Source organism: Cololabis saira, chromosome 7 (genome assembly GCF_033807715.1).
Source record: "Cololabis saira isolate AMF1-May2022 chromosome 7, fColSai1.1, whole genome shotgun sequence".
NCBI classification, from domain to species: Eukaryota; Metazoa; Chordata; class Actinopteri; order Beloniformes; family Belonidae; genus Cololabis; species Cololabis saira.
The window spans coordinates 32,525,339-32,547,055 of NC_084593.1; the positions used below are offsets into that span (position 1 = coordinate 32,525,339).

The 21,717-nt window shown below is 37.6% G+C and overlaps 1 protein-coding gene across 3 annotated transcripts; it reads right to left on the bottom strand.

The window, feature by feature from the left end:
• Positions 1–50: 50 nt before the first annotated feature.
• On the bottom strand, positions 51–20,727 carry ocrl (OCRL inositol polyphosphate-5-phosphatase). 3 transcript variants are annotated; one of them, XM_061725664.1, is made up of 24 exons: positions 20,242–20,727; positions 19,725–19,803; positions 17,811–17,902; positions 17,382–17,420; positions 16,890–17,003; positions 15,779–15,955; positions 15,421–15,655; positions 15,050–15,205; positions 14,827–14,928; positions 14,603–14,717; positions 14,327–14,443; positions 12,547–12,728; positions 12,155–12,266; positions 10,877–10,986; positions 10,069–10,204; positions 9,787–9,897; positions 9,476–9,641; positions 9,004–9,239; positions 8,312–8,335; positions 4,844–4,963; positions 3,631–3,715; positions 2,725–2,852; positions 2,491–2,602; positions 51–2,074 (listed from the first exon to the last, which is right to left on the bottom strand). In XM_061725664.1, the coding sequence occupies exons 1-24, from the start codon at positions 20,282–20,284 to the stop codon at positions 1,950–1,952; spliced, it is 2,916 nt and encodes a 971-aa protein (XP_061581648.1). In that variant the 5' UTR covers positions 20,285–20,727; the 3' UTR covers positions 51–1,949. The 3 variants fall into 3 exon arrangements, with proteins under 3 accessions (XP_061581648.1, XP_061581649.1, XP_061581650.1); XM_061725665.1 differs by lacking the exon at positions 8,312–8,335; XM_061725666.1 differs by lacking the exons at positions 19,725–19,803; positions 20,242–20,727 and adding an exon at positions 18,734–19,560.
• Between the last annotated feature and the right edge of the window lie 990 nt (positions 20,728–21,717).

Below are 21,717 nucleotides of genomic sequence, written 5' to 3' on the forward strand. Positions count from 1 at the left end.
TCACAACTAAGTTGATGTCAACATTCAGGGCACTGAAGCGAGAACACAAATGCTTTGTATAGTTTTATTTCTTTTGAATAAATTAAAAATACCAAAAGTTGGTAAAGACCAAAACTAGTGAGTCACTGTGCATCTTTAAAGTACCTTAACTTTATGACAAAACCAGGAATAAAGAAAAGCAAATCCACACCATGACGTCATTGCTACAGTTACATAAGACAACACTTAAAATCAGAGGTTATTCATTATAATTTCCTGTGACATAATTAAGATTGTGTTTCTAAAGACAAAGTAAATTAGTGGACAAACTGCTTTTGTAAAATGGTTTTCCCAAACATGACTCTGCAGGAATTCTTTTCCACGCCACCTTTTGACAAAGCTGTTTCAATAAGGCCAACAGAAGAATTTAACATGTTAATGGCAACAAGGCAAAGACGAGAAGAGCTACTTGAACACAGCAGGAAATGAAATAAGCCATGATTTTCAGCATTTTCATGTTTGATCATGCCTTAATGTTGACAACGATTTAAATCCTCTAGGTTTTTAAAAAAAAACCTGAGACCACCACATTTACAGATGATGCTGAGAAGGTGAGTGAAAAACTAATGTGAAACCTACTCCTGAAACTTTTAAAGAGGAAACCTTCAGTCTCACGCAGTTAAGAAGTTCCTTATTACAATTCCAGTGGTATGTGTTGCAACAGCAAATGCAGAAAAAGTGTTCCTCTGTGGCACAACGGAGCAAGAAGGGTGGGCTGTAGTCTGGAAAGTAATGAGCCATTAAACCGTGCAAGACTTGTTCCCAGAAAATGTTGCTGCACTGAAAAGAGCCTTACATAACATTGTGCCATGGTATCAAGTCTTAAAACAATAAGTAATGAGCTTCAAATGTGTCAGAAGTTAGAAAAAAAAAAACACATGTAAACATACACCAATGTTGAAAAGTACCACTGTCATGACATATATGACAAACTGTAGACATATCACAGACTTGCACCACCACAGTCAAACACCAATGTAACGCTCACTATTTACATAATTTAAAGACAATAACCAAAGAGGGTGGATCACTCTGGTTGACTGGGAAGTTAGTGTGTTAACAGACTTGTTTTGCAACTTGAGGGGAACTGAAAACTTAAGGTAAGGCGCTCAACTGTAGTTACACAATATACTGCACATATTCATAACAGAGCTGTCTTTAACATAGCGATAAAAACAATTCATTACTTTGTTTTTTAAACCAACACAGGCCTAAAATAAATGTTACTGCAGTAAGGGGGGGTAGCCATTCAAATGGTGCAAACTTGGAGCAAGAATATACATAACAGTTAAAACACAACAAATATTTTAAATAACTCTCAAAGATATCTTACAATCTGCTCCCACAGCTAAAATGCAGCAACAAATGATTGTCATGATTTATCTTAAGCTAAAACATTCTTTGTTATAGAATTATATCCCACTTCAGACTGATAAATGTTTTAATTAGTATACTTGTACATACAGTATCTAGTCGTTTTTTATTTAGTGTAAGTCATTTTTCCTTTAAATTTCTACATATCCATAGTGTTTTCACATTAATAGCGCTCACTGTTCAGGGGTCATTTTGGCATAAGCACCTAAAACAAAAAAAGTGTCAGCTGAGGGTGCGGATAAGTCTGGTCAGGAGCACTCGTCCTCAGGTCATCGGAAAAAAGTGCATAGGAATCAGTTCAATTCTTTATGACACCTGTTAAAATCATCACTGATTAAATCAAAGTTCCGGTACCCCTTATGTAAGATTAGCAAAAGCTAAGGTGAAAAACAGCTGTACTGGTCTCCAGTAGATGAAAAACTACCGAGTGGATCAGTTACACAGTGTGACAAAGGTCCAGGTAGATTGCAGCAGGTGAGCCGACTTGACAATAAGCTCCAAACCCATCCGGCACTGTGAAGAAACCTGGATCTAAGTTACTCCTCATCTCCTGCCATGAGAAAACCCAGAACAAAGTTGATGGCTTTCTGTCGGTCGTGTGACGTCTGTCTGCTCGCCACGTTGGGAGGTGGTCTGATGAGGAGGCTGGCAAAAAGGGTAGCTAAAATAGAAGAATGTCATTTTATTAGTTTGATTAGTTTTGATCACAGTGAACATTTGTCTAAAATTAGTTGTTTTTTTTTTTTAAACGATATTAAGGTGGTGAGTCTCCGTACAGATGACAAGAAACATGCCCAACTGGCAGACATGATAATCAGTAATCTGAATCTACCTGCTGGAACTCGTGTTTTCTTTAAATTAATGTTTATGGCAGCTTTAATTTCACCAGTGTCACCAAAACATTTTTGAGTAGACTTGTATAAAAAAAAAAGGAAAATCATGACACGAGTGTCTGTTCTGATAATAAAAAAATAGCTCAACTAGAAACATAAAACAGAAAAGACAAAAAAAAATAACTAGAAATTAATTAATCCAAGAAACACTTGATAAACTGCAATTGACACAAATGTCTCTTACCTATGAGGTTAGCTGTTAGGTTATTATTGTCTGAGTGCTTGAGAAGTTCTTTCAAAAAGGCCATTAAGTAGCGAAACACGTTGCGGTGAGCCCGGGGCAACTGAGAGATTAACTGTTAAACATCAGAGCAGAGAAAGAGACAAATTAAAGAGTACATTGATAGATCCAGTTCTACACTTTAGTCTTCACATTCATTATACATTGCGTTTACGTAACAACTTGTGATCACCAAACCTGTTTGCAGAGGCGACTGTCATGTGCACAGTCTAGGCACCGTTGGTAGAGCTCGTAACACACCACTGGCTCCGGCAAGGCCTCCAGAAAGATCAACAGAGCCTCGGCTACAGAGTGGTTACAACCAGCTGTATGACAGGTTAGGGAACAACAAGCATTTATGGATTTCAGTATGGACAGTGTCCCTGGATACATACGTACACTGTGTGTCTACAATGTCAAAGAGAAAAAAGGGAAGAAGAAAAAAGTCTGCATTTAACAAAGCAAATGGCTAAAAGCCAGTTTATCCAGTACAGGCTGACATGTTCCAATGGGCTGCATGTTTCAGATGTTTTAAATGGGTTGAAAAAAAAGTGCAAGTTGTTTGTGCCGTTTGTATATGAACAGGAAAAATAATACCCAAAGGACTTGGATAAACGATGGATAAGGATGTACAGGCAACAGAGATAGTCTGTGCTATCAATCAAATAAAACAAAGCGATTGCTAAAACTGGGTTAAGAACTGCATTATCAAAACCCCTGAGTATACTAATAATACACAATATTCAAGAATAATGTGGTTGGGAAAATCTGGGATGATCATCCTTTATGATCGTCTAAATATTCAGGGAAAATTAACTGGAGAAAATCACGTCATGGGATGATCAGACAATCACGAGTGTGATGGCAAATTTTTAATCTCCAAAGATTTCAATCCTGTTTCCAGCCACATGTCTCCTCATAACCTGTCAACACTTAGCAAGCAAGTCCACTTAGATTTTCACATTTACTTCAATCAACTATAATGCCCAGGTGTTAACTAAAAACAAAGAGTTAATGGTGTTAAGGATCTTTCACATTATCATGTTTTTACATTTTGGAAAAACACATGGCTGATTGTCGGACAGATTGTACATTAGAGGATACGGATGGACTCTGGGATGCTGGTGTCCAGACATTCAATGATACTCTGGAGTTCTTCTTGTAAGCCTGGTGTCTGGAACAAGTCCTCCTGTGACAGAGTATTAAACATTTGAACTGGTTTGCACACAATCTGGGTCCAGTTAGTAACAACATAGTTGATTTTTTATATCATCATGACATGCACATGTAAGATTTCAGCCTGCATTGATCAGTAAGGCACAGCAGAAACACAACTACAGCAGTGATATTACCAAGGACCGAACATCACTATTTAAGCCGACGCTTTTTTACAGATTTGTGGCGTAATGCTGAGATGTTCTGTTAATTAACAATACTCTCATATTTGGATAAGTAAACATGGAAAATATTCTTTTAATTTTTTTTGCCTTTTGACCACTCAAATTTCCCCTTTCCAGGATCAATTAGGTATCTAACCATCATTATATTATATATCTTTGGTTTAAGGGACCATTTAAGGTTTTATGCCAACTACCAACACCTGCAATAAGAAAGGTCTCACACTCAGTTATTTGTGGTAGTGGCAATGATTAAGGGGGGAAAAAAACAAATAAAAATAATAATAACATATTTATTCTGCAGTGCTACAACATTTACCTCAATCTGTCAGTTACGATAAAAAATAAATACATTTCTTTTAAACAAAGACATGTAGATATCAGCCTGGTACTCAAGAACTGAATCACATTTATTATACTACTAAGGGTCTTTGTCCTCACAAAGCTTTCTTTTTCTGTGAATTGCTCATATGTCCTTGTTCAAGGCCTCTCTTTCATTGTTTGCTAGTTATATTTATAATAACAAAATGTGTGATATATTCTTGTGCAATACTAATCTAAAATAGGAGCAGGATGTTCTACTTCCACGCTTGAGTTGCTGTGTAGCTAGTGAGGCTGATCAACAGCACACAAGATGATAATTTGTGCTAAATAAAAAACAATAAACTAAACTTACATTAAAAATAAATGTATATTAACTTTGTACCATTACTCATTTTATGCTAATATGCGCACTGTTGACATTCATGTCAAAATATATAGTCTGTAAATAAGTTAAATAATATGTGTATTCACCTTAACTCTTGTTTTGTATTATAAAAAAAGAACAGATCAATGAGCTTTTAGGCTAATTTTTATAATTTGGCAGAATTAATCTCAATAAATAACTACCAATATTTACTCAGTTGTAGCTTTCTTACCTGATCGCAGGACTTGGTGTAGAGGTGGTTGACAAGAATCCAAACCTCTTTGGGGATCTTCAAAGGTTTGTCCTCCGTACCTGCTCCCTCCACCATCAGGAAGTTAACCTTCGACTTTTCCTGATCAGGAGAAAAACACAATCCTTAACAGGATTATAACAAACATTGCAACTTTCCTAGAAACACAATTTTTTATTGCTTCATAAAGTGTAACAAAGTGTCCTTTGTTAGACCTCAAGATCATCTTTGAGGTCTAGAGACTTGAAAGCAAGTTATTTTATTAAGTTCACCATATTCTTTTTATCTCTTCAAATGGGTCTCAGAATGGGACTCAATGGGAATGGGAACAATGAGACTCAGAAGAGACATCCACAAATAACCACAGTTTCTGATGCTGCACATGAAGGCAGGGGGGCTGCAGAGGGCCTTTAATCTGGACAACGCTAAAAAAACGTATACTAAATTCACAGTTATACTGTGATTCTTTAAAATGTTTACAGTGTGGTGAATTATTCAGAGGAAAAAACTGAGAAGTAGAATATATTAACTGTAACACCGTAAGCAAATGGGGCCATATTTACAGTCAATTGTGTTTATCTGCTTATTCATGCAACCATGAACTATTATTAATCAGTAATGTTGTAACATGTGTGAGAACATTTTTGTTGGATGTCATGTGAGGGTTCAAGCTTAGCGGATCAGACCACAACATTCCTCCTCCCATTAACTTTAGTCACGTTCACGAGTAGTCTGTGCTACGGGATCTCTGGCTGCTCATGTCAGCTTTCAGAGATATAAACTGAGAATCAACTAATTCAATCTGAGATTTGTTGTATTTCTGATTACAGAATGGCAAAACAGTTTTTGGGCAAAAGTTTCAGTGCGTTTCCATTATTGGTTGGGTGTGAAAATAATCACAGGGTCTAAAACACGTATGAACTGAAAATAACTCAAGTTACTAAATACAAAAGTGGCATAACTTCAGGCTACATACAACCCAAAAATCTCACTAATCTAAAGAGTACAAGCCTGGTCTTTGAAATGCCTTCTGTTGTTATCAGAACAACAGAAGATTGTTTTGTTCAAACAACAATCAAATCAGGAAAAAATTAAGACAAAATACAAACTACATTCAACACATTTCAGAAACTGAAAACAGTTAATCTGGGTTTTTTTTCCCTTTAATACTAATTATTAGTTATTTTACCTTGGATGGCCATTATGTGGTTCTTTGTATCAGTTAAATCTGTATCACATCTGTTGTTTTTTCATTAATTAAAACCTTTATTTGTTCAGCCATAGGAAACGATTTTCAGCGTTTTCATGGACCAACTTCAATATTATTTAGAAAATGTGAACAAATATAAATGTTATGCCTGCAGCACAGCCCCCCACAAAATGGAGGAGAAAGGAGAGGAGAAAGAAATACAAAACATTGCACAGAAGTAACACCTTTCTTGAAGATTCAACAACAAATAATACTAATAATTCAAACGAATGCACAGTTGGATGCATGCGACCTTCGCAACCTCAGACAGTGCTGCGAGAGAAACTGTCGAGCTACTGTGATGAATTTAGCTACATGGGCTTGACAGTACCATAGAAAGTCATCGTCGCCTAATAGCCCATCACTACATCCAGAAATAAAGCCTGCAACTGTATTACGGAAGGAGGAAGCCATTTATCAAATGGTTGCAGAAGCGCTGCTAAATTCTCTGAGCACAAGCTCATTTCAGATGTTCTGTGGCTTGGTAAGTCCATCTATCATAAAATCCTACATCCGTGATGCTGTGGGTGTACATCATCTCCCATGACATGGGTGATTTGTGAATGTAGAAAAATACCATAGAGAAAGTCTGTTGGAGTTTTGTAGAGACATAAGTTTCTATCAATGTAACATATTTTGTCAGTAAAAGCATGGTCATTTCAGCAGGACAATGCCAGACCTCATTGACCAATATCGAAGCCGAGCCAGGCCAGTTGCTTGTCCACTGTAACTTCCAGTGGTTAACAGTGCCAACTGATGCTGTTGTGGCTCCCGATTTCTGGCCTCACTTTTTGGTGCAGCCAAATTTAGGCCTAATGGGGCTAGATGCAGTTTCAAAGTATAAGGAGTGTTTTCCAAGGACTTTATCTTATGACAGATTTAGTTTTAGATCAATCCCAGTTACCCTATGCATCATCTCAGCATTGACTCACACTCCCTTCCCGCTATTTGTAGCTAGTGATGAGCACGGATGTTATTTTCAGTGCACCGAATCACTAGAATCACAGAACTCTGCCTCACTGAACTGAAACACAGATGAACTCTTGGACTTTGAGACCTTGATTCTGAGTTTAAGCTGCAGATTGTCACTCAAGTCTCATGTTGACCTGGTTTAATTATGTTCAGTTGTATGCTATCTTAGATGATCCAGTGAATGATGCGCCGATCCTGACACAGCTGCACTGATCAGACTCTTTGCTTACCTGCACTACAGCCTTGTTAATTTTGTGTTTTTGAAAAATCTGTTAGAACAATGGGGAACTATAAAGTGCGTTTGTGACATTGTAAGTGTAGAATTTAGCATGAAGTCTTGTCGTCTAACTACTTTGGCTGTTAGTTCAGGGACACACGGATACTGATTCACGAAAATCATTTGTTCCCAGGGAAAAAATCATGTTTGTTTAGTCTCATGATTCAGTCTCACAACTCAGCTTAGTTGAACGGTGAAATGAACAGCTCGTTTTAGCAAGTGATTCAGTTATGTTCATTCACCAAAAAGATTGTTTCAGCATGTTTCCACACACTGGATATCCCATCTCATGAATGAAATGAAAGTGAGCCGTTTCCACCACGCCAGAATATTTAAACGGATAAGATGGCAGTACAGCGGGGCTGTCAGCCAAATAGTGAGAGCAGTTATTCAGAGTTATTTTTCTGCAAGCTGAGGCCAGGGGCTATAAAAGCATTCAAACCTCTGCCCTGCGTGGCTTGATAGTGGGAAAGAGGTCATTGTGCAGAACTTACTACATAGCTTCATAAAGAGATTTTGTATGATCGAGTGACATGCATGCAGTCAACATTTGTCTCATTTTGAAAATGCATTACTAATCATGAATAACCATATACTTAGTATCTTGTATTCACCAAGAATGGACACAAATTCCCCCTGCAGCCTCTCCCACTTTTTTTTTTTTAAGTAGATAGTATCACATTTTGCATTCATTTTATATTTTCTAAATAAAGTGAAGTTGTTCAAGGACACTGTAGGATTCTGTTCCTACTTTCCAGGAAATTAGTTTAATGGTGGGTTTTAATGTCATATCAAGAAACATGACGGATTCTAATAATATATGAACCTATCAATTGTTAGTACCTAGAAAATAAAGGAAACTATAAAATGTGTCATAAAATGAATACCTGATCAAAGAAAGTCTGCTACCTAGTGATAAGCTACACGGAGTGATATTGAGTTAATATTTTACCTTTTCCATGTAGCTGTCCTCTCCCTGATCAAGAAGTCCCACAAGCCCACAAGCAGAGCGTTTCGGAAAGGAATGATCATTGCAAGAAGAGACAGTGAAGAGAAATACAAAAAGAAAAAGAAAAAAGCAGACAAACTATAAACACAGAATAAGAAAAGGTGATAGATTATAGATTACTCTTGTATAAATGATTTGATCAAATCATCTCCACAGTAGGATCATTTAATGGTTTAAGTGGAAAAAAGAAATGACAGTAAGACTGTTTCATAAAGTTAGATTAGATAAGGTACAAATAGCAAAATGGAGGCAGAGAGGGGTGACTGTATGAAGAACAGAAGACTATTTATATAAAATAGACTAAAGTGGATATAACCTGAGTCAGCTACTTCCTTGTTGTTGGGCCCCTCACGGTCGGAAATATACAAGTTGGGACATGTTATACTCTATAAATAGGATCTCCCTCTCCGCATCTGCATGTACCCTGAAACAGGGGCCTTGCATCTCCTCCATGGTTTCAGAAAATAAATAGCTACATTGAGGAAGAGCTGTCAATCTGAGTCAAGATAGCTTGCACTGACGAATCATGTAAATTAATTTTAACTAATGCAAGGGAAATGTAGTTACTAATCCTAATGTGTAACTGGTCTGACAGTATTTTCCCTTTTAAGACTGCTGTTTCAATGTGTCCTCACCAGGTCAATAAGTTTGGTAATGGGGATCTCTCGGATTGGCTTTTTCATGCGGCACAAAGTGTCCAACGAGGTGCCAAAGCAGCTGGGAAGGTAGTTGCCGGAGATGGTGATAAAGTAGTCCTTGCCACGGTCCAGATGGAGTACCAGAATGTCCTCTATAGAGTCTTCCCCAGAGTTCAGCAGCGTGACAGAGTCTTTGCTGACGTACACCTCGAGATAGATTTCCAGGGTCTCATCTGTTTTGGAAGATAAGAAAAGTCTCAGATTACTGCAAACTAGAGGAAATTTATCTTTCCAGGAAACACATTTAGAAGTGTGTGACAAAAAAAAAAAATCTACTCATTACATTTCACTACTAAATGACAAAATTAACTAAATGAAACACCACAGGATCTCCAGCACATAATTTGAGGCAACAAGCCTGAAGAAAGTCCCTCAATAAATGATTTTAATTAGGAATCAAAGGGCTTACTTGGGTCTAAGAGTCCATCACTTGGCTCGGCACGCAGCCAAGACTTGCAGTACTGCGAGTCATTGAGTTTAGGGATGAAAGCAAAGTGGCAGGGTACCTGCCCGTCATTAGTTATTAGGAAGGGCTCCTTCTGAAGCTGCCGGAACTTTACAGTCTGAAAGGCAAACTGCAGAAAAAGTCAAAAGAACCATTAATTATATATTTGCAATAATAGTATTTGGTATAACAAAAGTCTCCATTTGAGGGAGATATTTTAAATCGTAAGTGTGTGCAGTTTATGTCACTGTGAGAATATCAGATAGTATTATTACATCTCTCCTGCTTAGAGACACAGATGGAAGGAAGTCATTCTCCATTCTGTCCATTGCCCGAACACTCTCCTCAAACACTTTTTTGTAGCGGTGCTCATCCACAACCTTCACCTGTTACACACATACACAGAAACAAACACCAAAACATTATATTAATGTTAATTGATTGTGTTTTATCATGGTATTTTTACCACAATTTGCCAATACCTGGATGTTTCAACCTTTTCATTTGCTTTTTTTTTTCCTGTTTTTTGATTCTTAAGATCTGTATTAAAGTCTTACCCCTACTGAGAAAAGGGAGCTAACGGGCTTGTGGTCACTAGTTTTCAGTTCCATGTGACTTCGGTATTTGAGCTGCTTGACACTGTTGCCCCTCCACAGGATTCTGTCACACCAGGCCGGAACACGGCACCTCCCACTGCAGGAAACAGCCACAGTTTAGGAGGAAGTGCAAAATACTGGAAATGTGACAAGCAAGAATGTTACTGCTGACTCTGTATTAGTGTAGTGATACGGTGCAAACAGGTTTCCTTGAGAATAGAAAGTGAAATGTGGCCACAGGTGGAGAGTTGGATCTATTTGAGATCTCATGTTGCAGCTCTCATCTACCCAACCTGTTTTCATACAGTTTTACCTTTTTGTGACGAAACATTACTATTTGTCTACTATCAGAATTGCTAGGAATGATGACAAACAAGCACTTTAACAATTTGTTATTAAAATGAAACTATTTCTTTCATGTTTGGGTTCAATGAGGAAATTATTGATGAAAGAAAGATTAATTCAAAGAGAAAAATCCAATACCACTGCAGCATATTTCTTGACACTGTTACAGTATTTGTTTACATTTTTTAGATACTCAGCCCTACGTCTAAGAATTTGTTGCTCTAGTTGGTCGAAACAACTGCACCAGTTTGACAACAAGCACAAAATCAAGTTCCCGTCAAACTAAGGTGCGTTCATTTGTGTGGAATACAGACTCAGTTTTGTAAAAGAAATTAAAATCCAAAAGAAAGACTTGTTATAACAATAAACGTATGTATTGTTATGCATTTGGAAAAGTAGATGCAGCACATTAATATGGTCTTACCTTGAGTCCCATCGATCCGTTTTGGGGTCATACTTGTATGTGGGAATGAAGTTAATCTCTCCTTCCATGAAGTCTGTAAAGGCTCTTTTTGTCTGCCTCTGAATGTTCAGCTACATATGAAAAAGGCAACACTGTTAATTCTTACTGTTTGGTAGAAGTAGAGAAAAATGAAAGTAGTCACACAATTTTTATTTATGTCACAAGCAGAAAACAGGTCACGTGCATTTTTCCCACATTCATTCTTCCACATTGCATTAATAAAGAAATACTTGGCGTTTGAAATATGCTAGCTGTTATCTTTCAGCCCCCTTCTCATTGCAATAAATTCAAGCTTAATCTGCTCATATTTACACCTTGCTTTATTTTCCTCACCTAGTAATACGGTTAGATTCAGTGAGTTGTATTGCATTCCTTGCTGAATGTTTTGCCTGTTGGTCCGTGTCCTGGGATCTCATTTCTCAACTAGTTGAGGCCTATGGCTGCCTTTCATAAATCTGGTTCTGCTGGAGGCAAGTTTTTCCTCTAAACTAACTCTAAACTCTAAAGTTTTTCCACTGACTATCAGCTGCACAAAACAGTTGAAACACAGGAAACATTAGCATCCTTTTCCTGCATTAACCAATATGATGAGACAACCTGGTGGAAAGGCACTACAGATATGGTGGATAGCTAAAACATTGAAAAATATAGTGCCCATGTACACTCGAAAAGCCTTGATTTATCTTAATGGTGAATACAGTCAACCGTAGAGCCTACTTCTTCTATATTATTGTTTATTTTAGAAAAAAATAACTGTTAAAGTTAACATGGCACTTTATTTATTCCCACTAATAAAAGTCGTCTTTTGTTAATCATTCCTATAATTAAAATAAAAACAATACATTTTGTGGAATTCTTTTATCTTTAGTAGCTTTCCTCCCCTCTCTGTTTCAAAGAGAAAATAAATTAATTAAAATTGAAAATCCGACATGGTACTACATTTGACATTTTATTTTTAGGCCATACTGCCAATGCTTAATTATAATTTAACTGAAATGGACTGTAATAAATGTGACTTTTGAATTTAATCTTATCAGCTTTTTCTAAGATTAATTTTGCTGTAAATTTCTGATATTGAGCTGAACTGAAACAAATTGTGACTCCTAAAGCTTTTTTTGTTTTTTATTTTCACTATATACACCGGTACTTTTCCTGTATTATATCAATAACTTAAGAAATAGCTTTTAAGCATTTAAATGTCAGTGTTAGGATGTTTAAAAGACTATGGTGGCCTCTTACCTGATCAACCTCCTGAAGCTTCTTCAGTGCATTCTCTGCAATGAGCTGTTTGACCTCAGCAGCATCGTACATAAAGAGACGATAGTTTAGGTCCCCAAGCCAGATTACTACACTGAGACACAAAAGACAACAGAAAACATTAAAAAACACAAGTTGAGGATCAGCTCTGTTGTGAGTAGGATTATTCTCGCTGTCTGGCTCACACACTGGAAAAGACTGAGTCAGTGACACTTGTCTGTATATTACCAGAATATACTGCGATACCTTGAACTAGGCAAGCAGAGTAATAGCAACTAATAACAGTAACATAATCAACGAGGATGAAAAAGGAACATTGCAAAATAGTTCAGAGCCATGTTCTTAGCCAAAACATAAATGACTGAGGGACTCACTCGTGCTTGACGATACTCAATGGAGGGTAGTCCAGTAAGTGAAAGGTCATGCGGGCACATATGTCTTTATAGTCCTGATTTCGTCGCTCAAAATCTTCGACGTGCGCCGCTAGATGTGAGTTGACAATGCAGAAACTTGTGTTGTGGAAAACAAACCTCACGGCAACGCCTCCTTTATTCCCCTGAAACATCAATCAAAAAAGGCCTTATCTGAATACGAAAAGCTTATTTATTAATTAACAAGCTCAACTGAGGTCACTTATCACATGATTTCCGTTTCAGCATAATACGTTTTAAAGTATACTAAAGAGATATTGGCCGGGTTTCCCAGATCCAACCTCTCTTAAGGATTTAAGAGAGGTTCAAAGAAGGTTTGAACTAAGAGAGAACCCTAAGATACGGGTGTTTCCCAGATGACTTCTTAACACCGTCCTTTAGTTTCGCTCTTTCAGAAGCTCTTTGGAGCAGCTGTACGGTTCTGAAACCAAATGAATCGATGCCAGGCAAATCGATCACCGATCACTATCAGCGCATTTTCACACGCAGCACTGCTACCTAACGCACTAATTCACTGCTGCCTGTGCGTTATAATAAAAAATTAAGATGATAAATATAATTCAATGACCCTTTTTCATCCAAACGGTGTGTTACTCCGTTATTTCTGGCTAAAGTGAGGCTTTTTTTCCCCACACGCAGAAACCGGGAGTAAACGGGGTGGGCGTGTGTGTGCGTTCAAAAACATGAGCCAAGAGAAAGCGAGTTTCGCAAATCGCAACGTGGAAATACAGCAAACCCTGGTTTTTCGCAGGGGTTATGTTCCAAAAAGAACCCGTGATTTTTACAATTATAGAGGGCTTCAGATTGCAGAGATCATCCCCGCCTCGCACGTATTCCTCCTCTTCTGAATGATGCGGCATCCCGACTCGCGCTGTATACAGCGCGAGTCGGTGGGTTTTTTCAAGAGAAGAAAATAGTTATGGGTCGTTGTCTTCGCTCTTTTTTCTTCTGGGCAAAAAGATTCTTTAATATAAACCGACACCATTGATTATATTTGAGACTGTAATGAACGATTCATCAAAGGATCCCGTTGATCAGCTGCTGCTTCCCTGTCATCACATAGATGCGCTCGGGCGCGGCGCAGGAGGATCGGTGTCCCGGCTGCCTGGACAGCCCGGTCCGACAGCACGTCCAGGGGACTGAAGTGCTGACGCACGAATGCGTTCATATAAACAGTTCTGCTTCGCGCACGGTGACGCGGTTGATTTGCAGCGAGAACATGCTGTATAGCAGCCAAATTATCAAATAAATGATATTCATGATGATCGTTTTATTTGTGCGCATAAAGCATATACAGGAACACACTTGTTATTCCTTATTTTTCTTTTTTTCCCCCTTTGCTGTCACCAATAAATGCTAAACAATATAAATCTAAAGTATAAAATAAATCAAAATTTGTGCGGGGTGCATTGTTTTAATATCTCATTGCTTGGTGTGATATTGATTTGCCTGACGCGGCTGGATCTGTGAGTCTTTGTTCACTAAGAAGGTTGGAAAGACTGGGTCAGCAGCATCTTTCATTTCCTTCTTAATGAAAGAGATACTTAAGCTAAGAGCAACTCTGGGAAACGCGATTTTCTTTCACAGGCTCCTTAAGAAGGTTTGAAAGAAGTCTTTCGCTGTTAAGAACTACTTAACTGATCTGGGAAACCCGGCCATTCTTTGTAAATAGAGCATTTCAAAGTTATTAAGTAAACAAAGTCCAAGTTCAGCATGAACAAACCATTTTCCCCATGATTCCTGTCCCCACGTGCTCTGCAGCCACTTCTTTAATCTGATTCTTGTGTATTTTCTTTACAAAGACCACAAGCATCATCCCAACGAGTCGTACAATCCGAACCTTTGGAAATAATGATGATAATATTAATAACTGAAGGAAAGAAAACCAAGTGAATATGTTCCAACATATATGCATACTAGGGCTAACACTTCCGTTGTAACATTCGGATTGTGTTTCTAAACAACATGCACATGATACAAACTAAACTTTTGAACTCACCCTCTTGTACTTTGCCTTTGGGTGCAAGCTCCTTTCTACCATCTCAGCCCACAGCTGCTCCTTGGATGAGTCCATGTAGAAAAAAGCTTCAGTGCTCAGATCCAATTCCTGAAAACTACAGTCAAATATCAAGTCACCATATTGAAAGTTATCTAATCATCAACATAAGACAGCATTTGAATTTAAATAATAATAAAAGTATATCATTCTTAATTCTTACTGACCCCACAGCATACATGTCAGGAGGTTCATCGTCACAACCGAGCCAAGCCTCAAGACCACTGTCTGGGGACTGACCATTGACATTCCAAGTACCTACAAAAAACCTGTGGCACAAAATGTAATGTATGATTAGCAGCAGCCGAACCACATAATTAAAAAATATCTCAAGTCCTGCATTTCAAAATCTTAGCTAAAAAGGAAACAGCATGAAGATAATCCTCCCACCTGTAGGGCCGAATGTTCACATACTCGCTCTCCTTCTTAGACAGATGATGTTTTAAGAGGTACTCTCTTTGTCCTGCCGGGGTGGAGAGCATGGCCTTTCTTGTTGGACTGTCACACCAAGATGGTGGTCTGTCCCTGTCAAACCCCAACCTTAAACTACGGTAACAAAAAGTGGAGGTTATTAAACACCCAAAAAAAAAAAAAAAGAAAAAAAAAAAAAAAGTACAAAAAAGTAAAAAACAGAATACAAATTATATATATATATATATATATATATATATATATATGAAATAGCCACTTATCGAGTCCTACCCCTGAATCTTACATACAATTTGGCGATAAGAGCAGCATCTTGGCCATCTTGGACTTACTCTGCCTTGGAGTTGTCTCCAACCGGTAAGGAGACTGCTCTGTCTTTCGGGACCGGTGCAGGCGGAAGAGGATTTGATGGATTGGAGAACACTCTGCGGGGTGGTAGAGGGGGAATGGGTGGAGGCTCCCTGGAGGCAACTATACGATTCTGCTGATTCTTCTTCTCTTCCACTTTGAGAGAGTTGTTGAAACTCTCCTCGAAACCTAAACCTGGACCAAGTGACTGGGCTGGTTCTTCAGAAAAAATAAGTTTGAAAAGGCAGTTTGATGGTTAATATGGTTAAGGTTTCCATGTCGCATGGGCTATTGCTTATCTGCCTTCAGCTCATCTGTTACGGCTGTTATGTACTACATTACCTGTGTTTTTCCAACTTTTTGAAGTGCTGTTGTTAAGCAGTGCACTCGTAGATTTGGATGTGTGGAGACCAGCGCTCACTGTGTTAGCTGTCTTGGTTGCTCTTTGCGGTGGGATGGGGACTGGACCTCTATGGGCATTTGGTGTAAGGGGCTCCATTGCTTTTGACTGAGATGAAACTGAGAAAAATCAAACAGCATTGTCAGAAAGAAACACATAACCATCAACATGTCATTGCTCAACACGTGCAATTTCTTAACATCCAATAAAACAATAAAAAAAAGTTTTTTTGCCACAGAAGAGAAGAGATTAAAAAAAACTGTGTATTGTGCATTTAGTATAGAAAAATGCATTACTAATTAACACTTACCCTTTTTTGTGCACATTAGATGTGAACATTTTCAAGAGCATTGCTAATTTGCACAAGCCCAACTAACGACCAAATTTGTGCCAAGCGTTCAATAATAGCAAGTTTAAATCAACTTGGATGCAGTTTCCCAGCAACAGTGCAACAAAAAAAAACATAATTTATTCTGTCTTTAATTAAAATATCCATGCAATTTGTTCAAACATAAGGTTACTGTGCATAACATAAGCATTAATGGTATTCATAGTGAAGACCTAACCATAAAAGACCATTTAAATTCAATGAAAGTTGACCATCCTTCTGCAATATGAACATGATCCTCATTTTCATACAAGTAATTAATTCAAACAATAGGGTTAATATGCAAAACAATCTCAAAATGAAATTCATAAGCCTTTTGAAACTTGAAACAGCACTTAACACCAAAAATGCCTTAGACCCCTGATTACAGAAAGCCAGTAAAGTTTAAACATTAATTTTCAATGTTTCAATGACATTACTAAAAAGAGTGACATCATAATGATTTAAGCTTAAATGATTGTACAACTGTATTCACAGAGATAGACAGAAGCATTACTTGGTGATTTCAAAAAAAGCCAACGAGGGTGTGTTTTTCCCACCAGTGCGCGGGAGGCCATAGAACACGTACTCAAACAGAATAAATCACCCTTTGTAAATGAATGTTAGATGGGTGAATTAATAATTAATCATCTCACTACCTAAGACTGCTGGGAGCCCAATCATACCTTGTAGCTGAGCACTCTTCACTTGGGTAAAGAACGTCTGAGTCCGGTCATCATCCTGGAACTCCAACAGCAGCTCTGGTGCTTTTTCTCCTTTGATCCGTATTCTAATTGAGGCTAAAGGAGGAGAAATAAAACACACATATTCGTTGAACACTTTGGGATTCTGCAAATACAGCAGAAATACTGACTATCTAGGAAACAGAGCAAAGCAACCCATCAGTAAACCAGTGCAAGATTCTTTAAGAAAGCCTTGGCAACTCATGACAAGAGTATGCCACCAGACAAAGACACTTAGCTGTAGGTATGCACTAAAAATGTAGTAGGGCTGGACAGGACTTGAGTTGCACATTTTAGTTCTGCTTTCCCACTTTCTGCTATTTTGAACATTAAAAGCCTGAAATGACTGCACAAACAAGCTAATGGGTGGGTAATAATAGCCAATAGTAAAAGCAAATAATAGACAATTAATATAAAGAGACAGAAAGTACTCACAATCTTCTGAGAGGTTAATAAGGAGTGCCTCTTCAGCTTCTGAAAAAATAAAGAAGGACCGATATTTATCTGGTGAACTTTAAAGATGTGTACTGGGATTAAATCAGTGTTGTTCTGAAATATTTCAAATATAATAATTTGTTCTGTATTCTTTAGTTTTTCCATGTTTGTACTGTCACAAGTAAGATAACTATTCTCATGAATTTTGTTTTTACACCACAGAGGTAAAATTAAGTAGGTGACATTTAGAAATGTCACCTACCATTGTGTGTTTCCCTGTGTTTCTATAAAAAAATAAAAAAAAAAAAAAAAAAAATGTCTTATTTACTGAATTTTAAAATAAATGTGTAAAAGAGCTGGTAATTTACTTTTTTACTTTTTGGTATTTAGACCATGATTGTGACACTGAGAAGCCAAGAAGCCACATACCTCTCACGATCTGAAAATTACTATTGATGGGTATTGACAACTGAGCAACTGGACGAGACGCAACAGCATCAGGTGTTGCCAAAACACCCAACCTGGATGGGAACAGCACAGAATTCGACTTCAAATTAATTATAAGATGTTAATGCTATTAAGAAAATAACCCAGAACACATATTTTATTCTTTTGAAATTTTAAAAATGAGCTTCATGCACAGCATTCAGACTGAAAATATTAGAGGTGAAACACATAATGCAATGAGAGGATATGTGCCATTGCAACTAAACTATATACTATATAATTAGAATGCTTTTTTCTATTTTTAAAAAGCACATGCAAACATGCAACACTTTACAGTTCAATCAGAAATTGCGTGACTTCAACTTAATAAGCAAACAGTGACACAAAAGTGACCGAGAATTTAGAAAAGGAAAGTCTTGGGCTATTCAATAATCAATAAAAAAAACCTTCAAATCTATGATCTCCATTGACTTGCCAGGGCACATTCCACTTACTAATAATAGCTGACATAAAGCAGAGTTCAAAGCAACTCTGTAGTGGCTTCCTAGGTTTCCCCCCCTACTTTGCAATAAGTGTGATTATGGTTGACAGAAGAAAATGGTTCAGACCAGTTGGATTAAATGTTTCTCATACAACTTTGCTGAATCTTCAAGGGAACCCTATAAGGTTGACAGCTATAAAAAAGGTATTCAACTACAAAGAACATCTCCATCTCATAGGATTGGTCCTGAACCTTTATGTAGTAACCCTTAAGTATTAATGTTGTGTATATCGTGTGGAAAATTATTCAGTAAATCAAAAATGTGTACTGGTGAGGAGACGTGGTAATCATAAATACATTTAGTAACAAGTGCTGATCCTACGACACTTAAGAATCGTACAATTTGGTTTTTGTGTCTCCTTACCAGTTTTTCTTGTCAAAATTGTTCCTCAGTTTGCTTTGTCTGGTTTTAACACAGTTATCCGAGCATGTTGCTTGTGTACCCATGTGAGTCTTATTATAGTCCAAGACGAAGTGAAGGAATTCTGGATTATGTGCAGTGAGCTGGCTGTGAGTGGATATATCTGCAAGCTACACTGGTCATTAAACACCCCCCTACTGTCACCCACAATGTCTCTTATCACAAAACAAACAATGGGGCTGTCAAGTAGAAACTAACCACCTCCTGTCCACCTGACCTCCACTTAAACCAAAACATTTGACCAAATCTAGGTAGTATGGCAAGCTGTTAGTGCAAGGAGCGTGCCCCTTCAGATGAGTAACTGGGTCAAAATCTGATTGATGCAAGTGCAACACTGAATTAAAGTGCCATTTCCAATTTCTAACAGCTGACCTGTTTTCTGTGTAAAAGAGGTAGTTTTATCACATCCTCCCCTCTACTGGTCAGCCCGACACCATTTAGATAAACAGCTGTCATCTTATTTTACTATATACTGATAACTACTTATGTACAACATTGAAATCAATATTTATACTTGCAAAACAGGACAGTTATTCAGCTGGTGATAAATGATGAAACAGGCACAGCTCATAAAAACAAAAGCCCAGTTCTGACACTTTGGTCACACAACAGTTCTCTCTAACTAAGGACTGGGAGTCACATGGATTTCATCTAAATAAACCAAAAGCTCGAGATTATCTACAGTATGGTTAACCGCTGTTACAAACCCGGGGAGTTGAACCTGGGTCCTCCAAGCTCAAGCCACCTCTAACAACTAGGCTCCCACTCCAATAACTTCCTTTTTCTTTTAATAATTAGATACTAACATGAACATCTTAATGTGCTGAATACTGTTAAGGTGACAGAGACACAACCTTTAACAGATTTAAACAAATGTAACTACTGTCTAACAACAACACTTGAGTTTGGAGTTATTTGGATCTCTGATACTTACATAAACTCTCCACTGCGCTCAATTAGTGACAGTAACCTGGGCTCCTTGTGGCCAGACAGCAGCTCCTGACCCTTTACAGTGTGAGCAGCTCAATCAAGGAATTATTGTGATGGAGGATGAGAGACGAGCTTGGACATAACAACAGCACTTTTTGTAAGTGTGAAGCAGCGTTTGTGCAGCTTGACAGAAGAAATGTGTCAGAAGAAGACATGCCAACTTAAAATCAGGAGACAAATTGATGACAATAATTACAAGTGTTAAGGTCATTTAAGAAGACAGACATTAAGTTTGGTGGCAGTATTAGTCTCAGTCAAAGCAAACTTTGTAAAAGCGTAATAGATGAGGACGTTATTCTATTAAACAAAAAAACGAGTTTAGTCAATATTAATAACAAGTCAGCTGCAATTATATTATAATACTGAGATTAAACCAGCTGTTTACTGAATGATAAGCTGATATCGCTGGCTAACAAGCAACAGCAGACTCCAAAACACAATAAACATCACTCAAAAGGATATTGCCAAGCATTCCTGCTCGCATAACCCAAGAGAGGACTCCATTACTACTGACACTATGATAAATCCGCTGTGTTGTTGGCTGGCAGGGTGTGTGTGTGGTGCCTGAAGCTGCTGAAGCGGGTGAAGTTAAATCCCCACCGCTGGCGGTGCGGCCTCCCCCCGGGCCAGCTGTCAGGCCGCGGGCTCTGGTGTCGGCGCTGGCCGGCAGCTGCTGCCCGGCCGCGGGCTGCTGGTGTCGGCGCTGCCCGGCAGCTGCTGCCGCTGGACGGAGTCCGGAGGATTCAACGGAGCCGGGAAGTCAAAATATCCCGATTTGGCTCCAACATTGTGAGGAGAAAAATGTAAAAAAAAGAATGATCAAAAGCCCACTTTGCCTGGTTAAAGTTTTGTTTCAGGACAAGTTGTGAAACATCTCCTTAATGTGCAGTTTCTGGTAAAGATAGTGCTAAGCTACTGTCAGGAGTTTCCGCCCTGCCTCCGCCTCACCGTTTGTATTGTTTTAAAACAGCACTCAACAAGCGTAGCGCCATCTACCGCCTCGGAGTGTGAACATATTTATTAATTATGTATATTAACATATATATATATATATATATATATATATATATATATATATATATATATATATATATATATATATATATATATATATATATATATATATTTTTTTTTTTTTTTTTAAATTTATATATATATAATTTTTTTTAACATATATTTTTAACATATATATATATACATATATATATATATATATATATATATATATATATATATATATATATATATATATATATATATATATATATATATATATATATATATATATATATATATATATATATATATATATATATATATATATATATATATATATATATATATATAGGCTAAAGATAGGGTTTTACTTCAGAAACAAGGCATGCATGTTTCTCCTTTGAGGCCAGAAGGAGACTGGTCTCTGTGACATTTTTACCAATTTTGGATTATGGTGATCTATTGTATATGAATGCTCCTGCCCAGTTCTTGCATATGTTAGACACTGCGTATCATAGTGCACTGAGATGCACTGAGAACCCATCATTGCACTTTGTACTCCAAGGCTGACTTACTTTCACTGACATGGCGGAGGCTTATTCACTGGTACTTGTTCATATACAAAGCTATATTAGGGAAACTTCCATTTTACATTTGTTCTCTGATCAATTTGAAAGCCATCAGTAGTTATAGCCTGAGATCAAATGATGCTATCCTGCTGTCCATGTCAAGTGCAAGGACCAGTCTAGGAAGAAAGCCTTCAGCTGTTCTGCCCCACTTGGTTGGAATAGCCTCCAAAAAGACCTGAAGCTAAACACATTAGTGTCATTGTCTGATTTTAAAGCTCTTACAAATGCATTTTTAATGACTCTGTTGGTACATGTCAATGTCCTTAAGTATTATAACTTATTTACTGGCAATGTTTTGTGATGCATTTTGCA

Coding starts and splice junctions, on each gene's coding strand:
- ocrl (XM_061725664.1), bottom strand. CDS start 20,284: ATGGAGTCCTCTCTTGGGTTATGCGAGCAGGAATGCTTGGCAA. Junction 9,240..9,475: donor TGATGGACTCTTAGACCCAA/GTAAGCCCTTTG, acceptor CTTCCAAAACAG/ATGAGACCCTGGAAATCTAT. Junction 2,853..3,630: donor CAGCATCCCAGAGTCCATCC/GTATCCTCTAAT, acceptor CCTGTCATACAG/CTGGTTGTAACCACTCTGTA.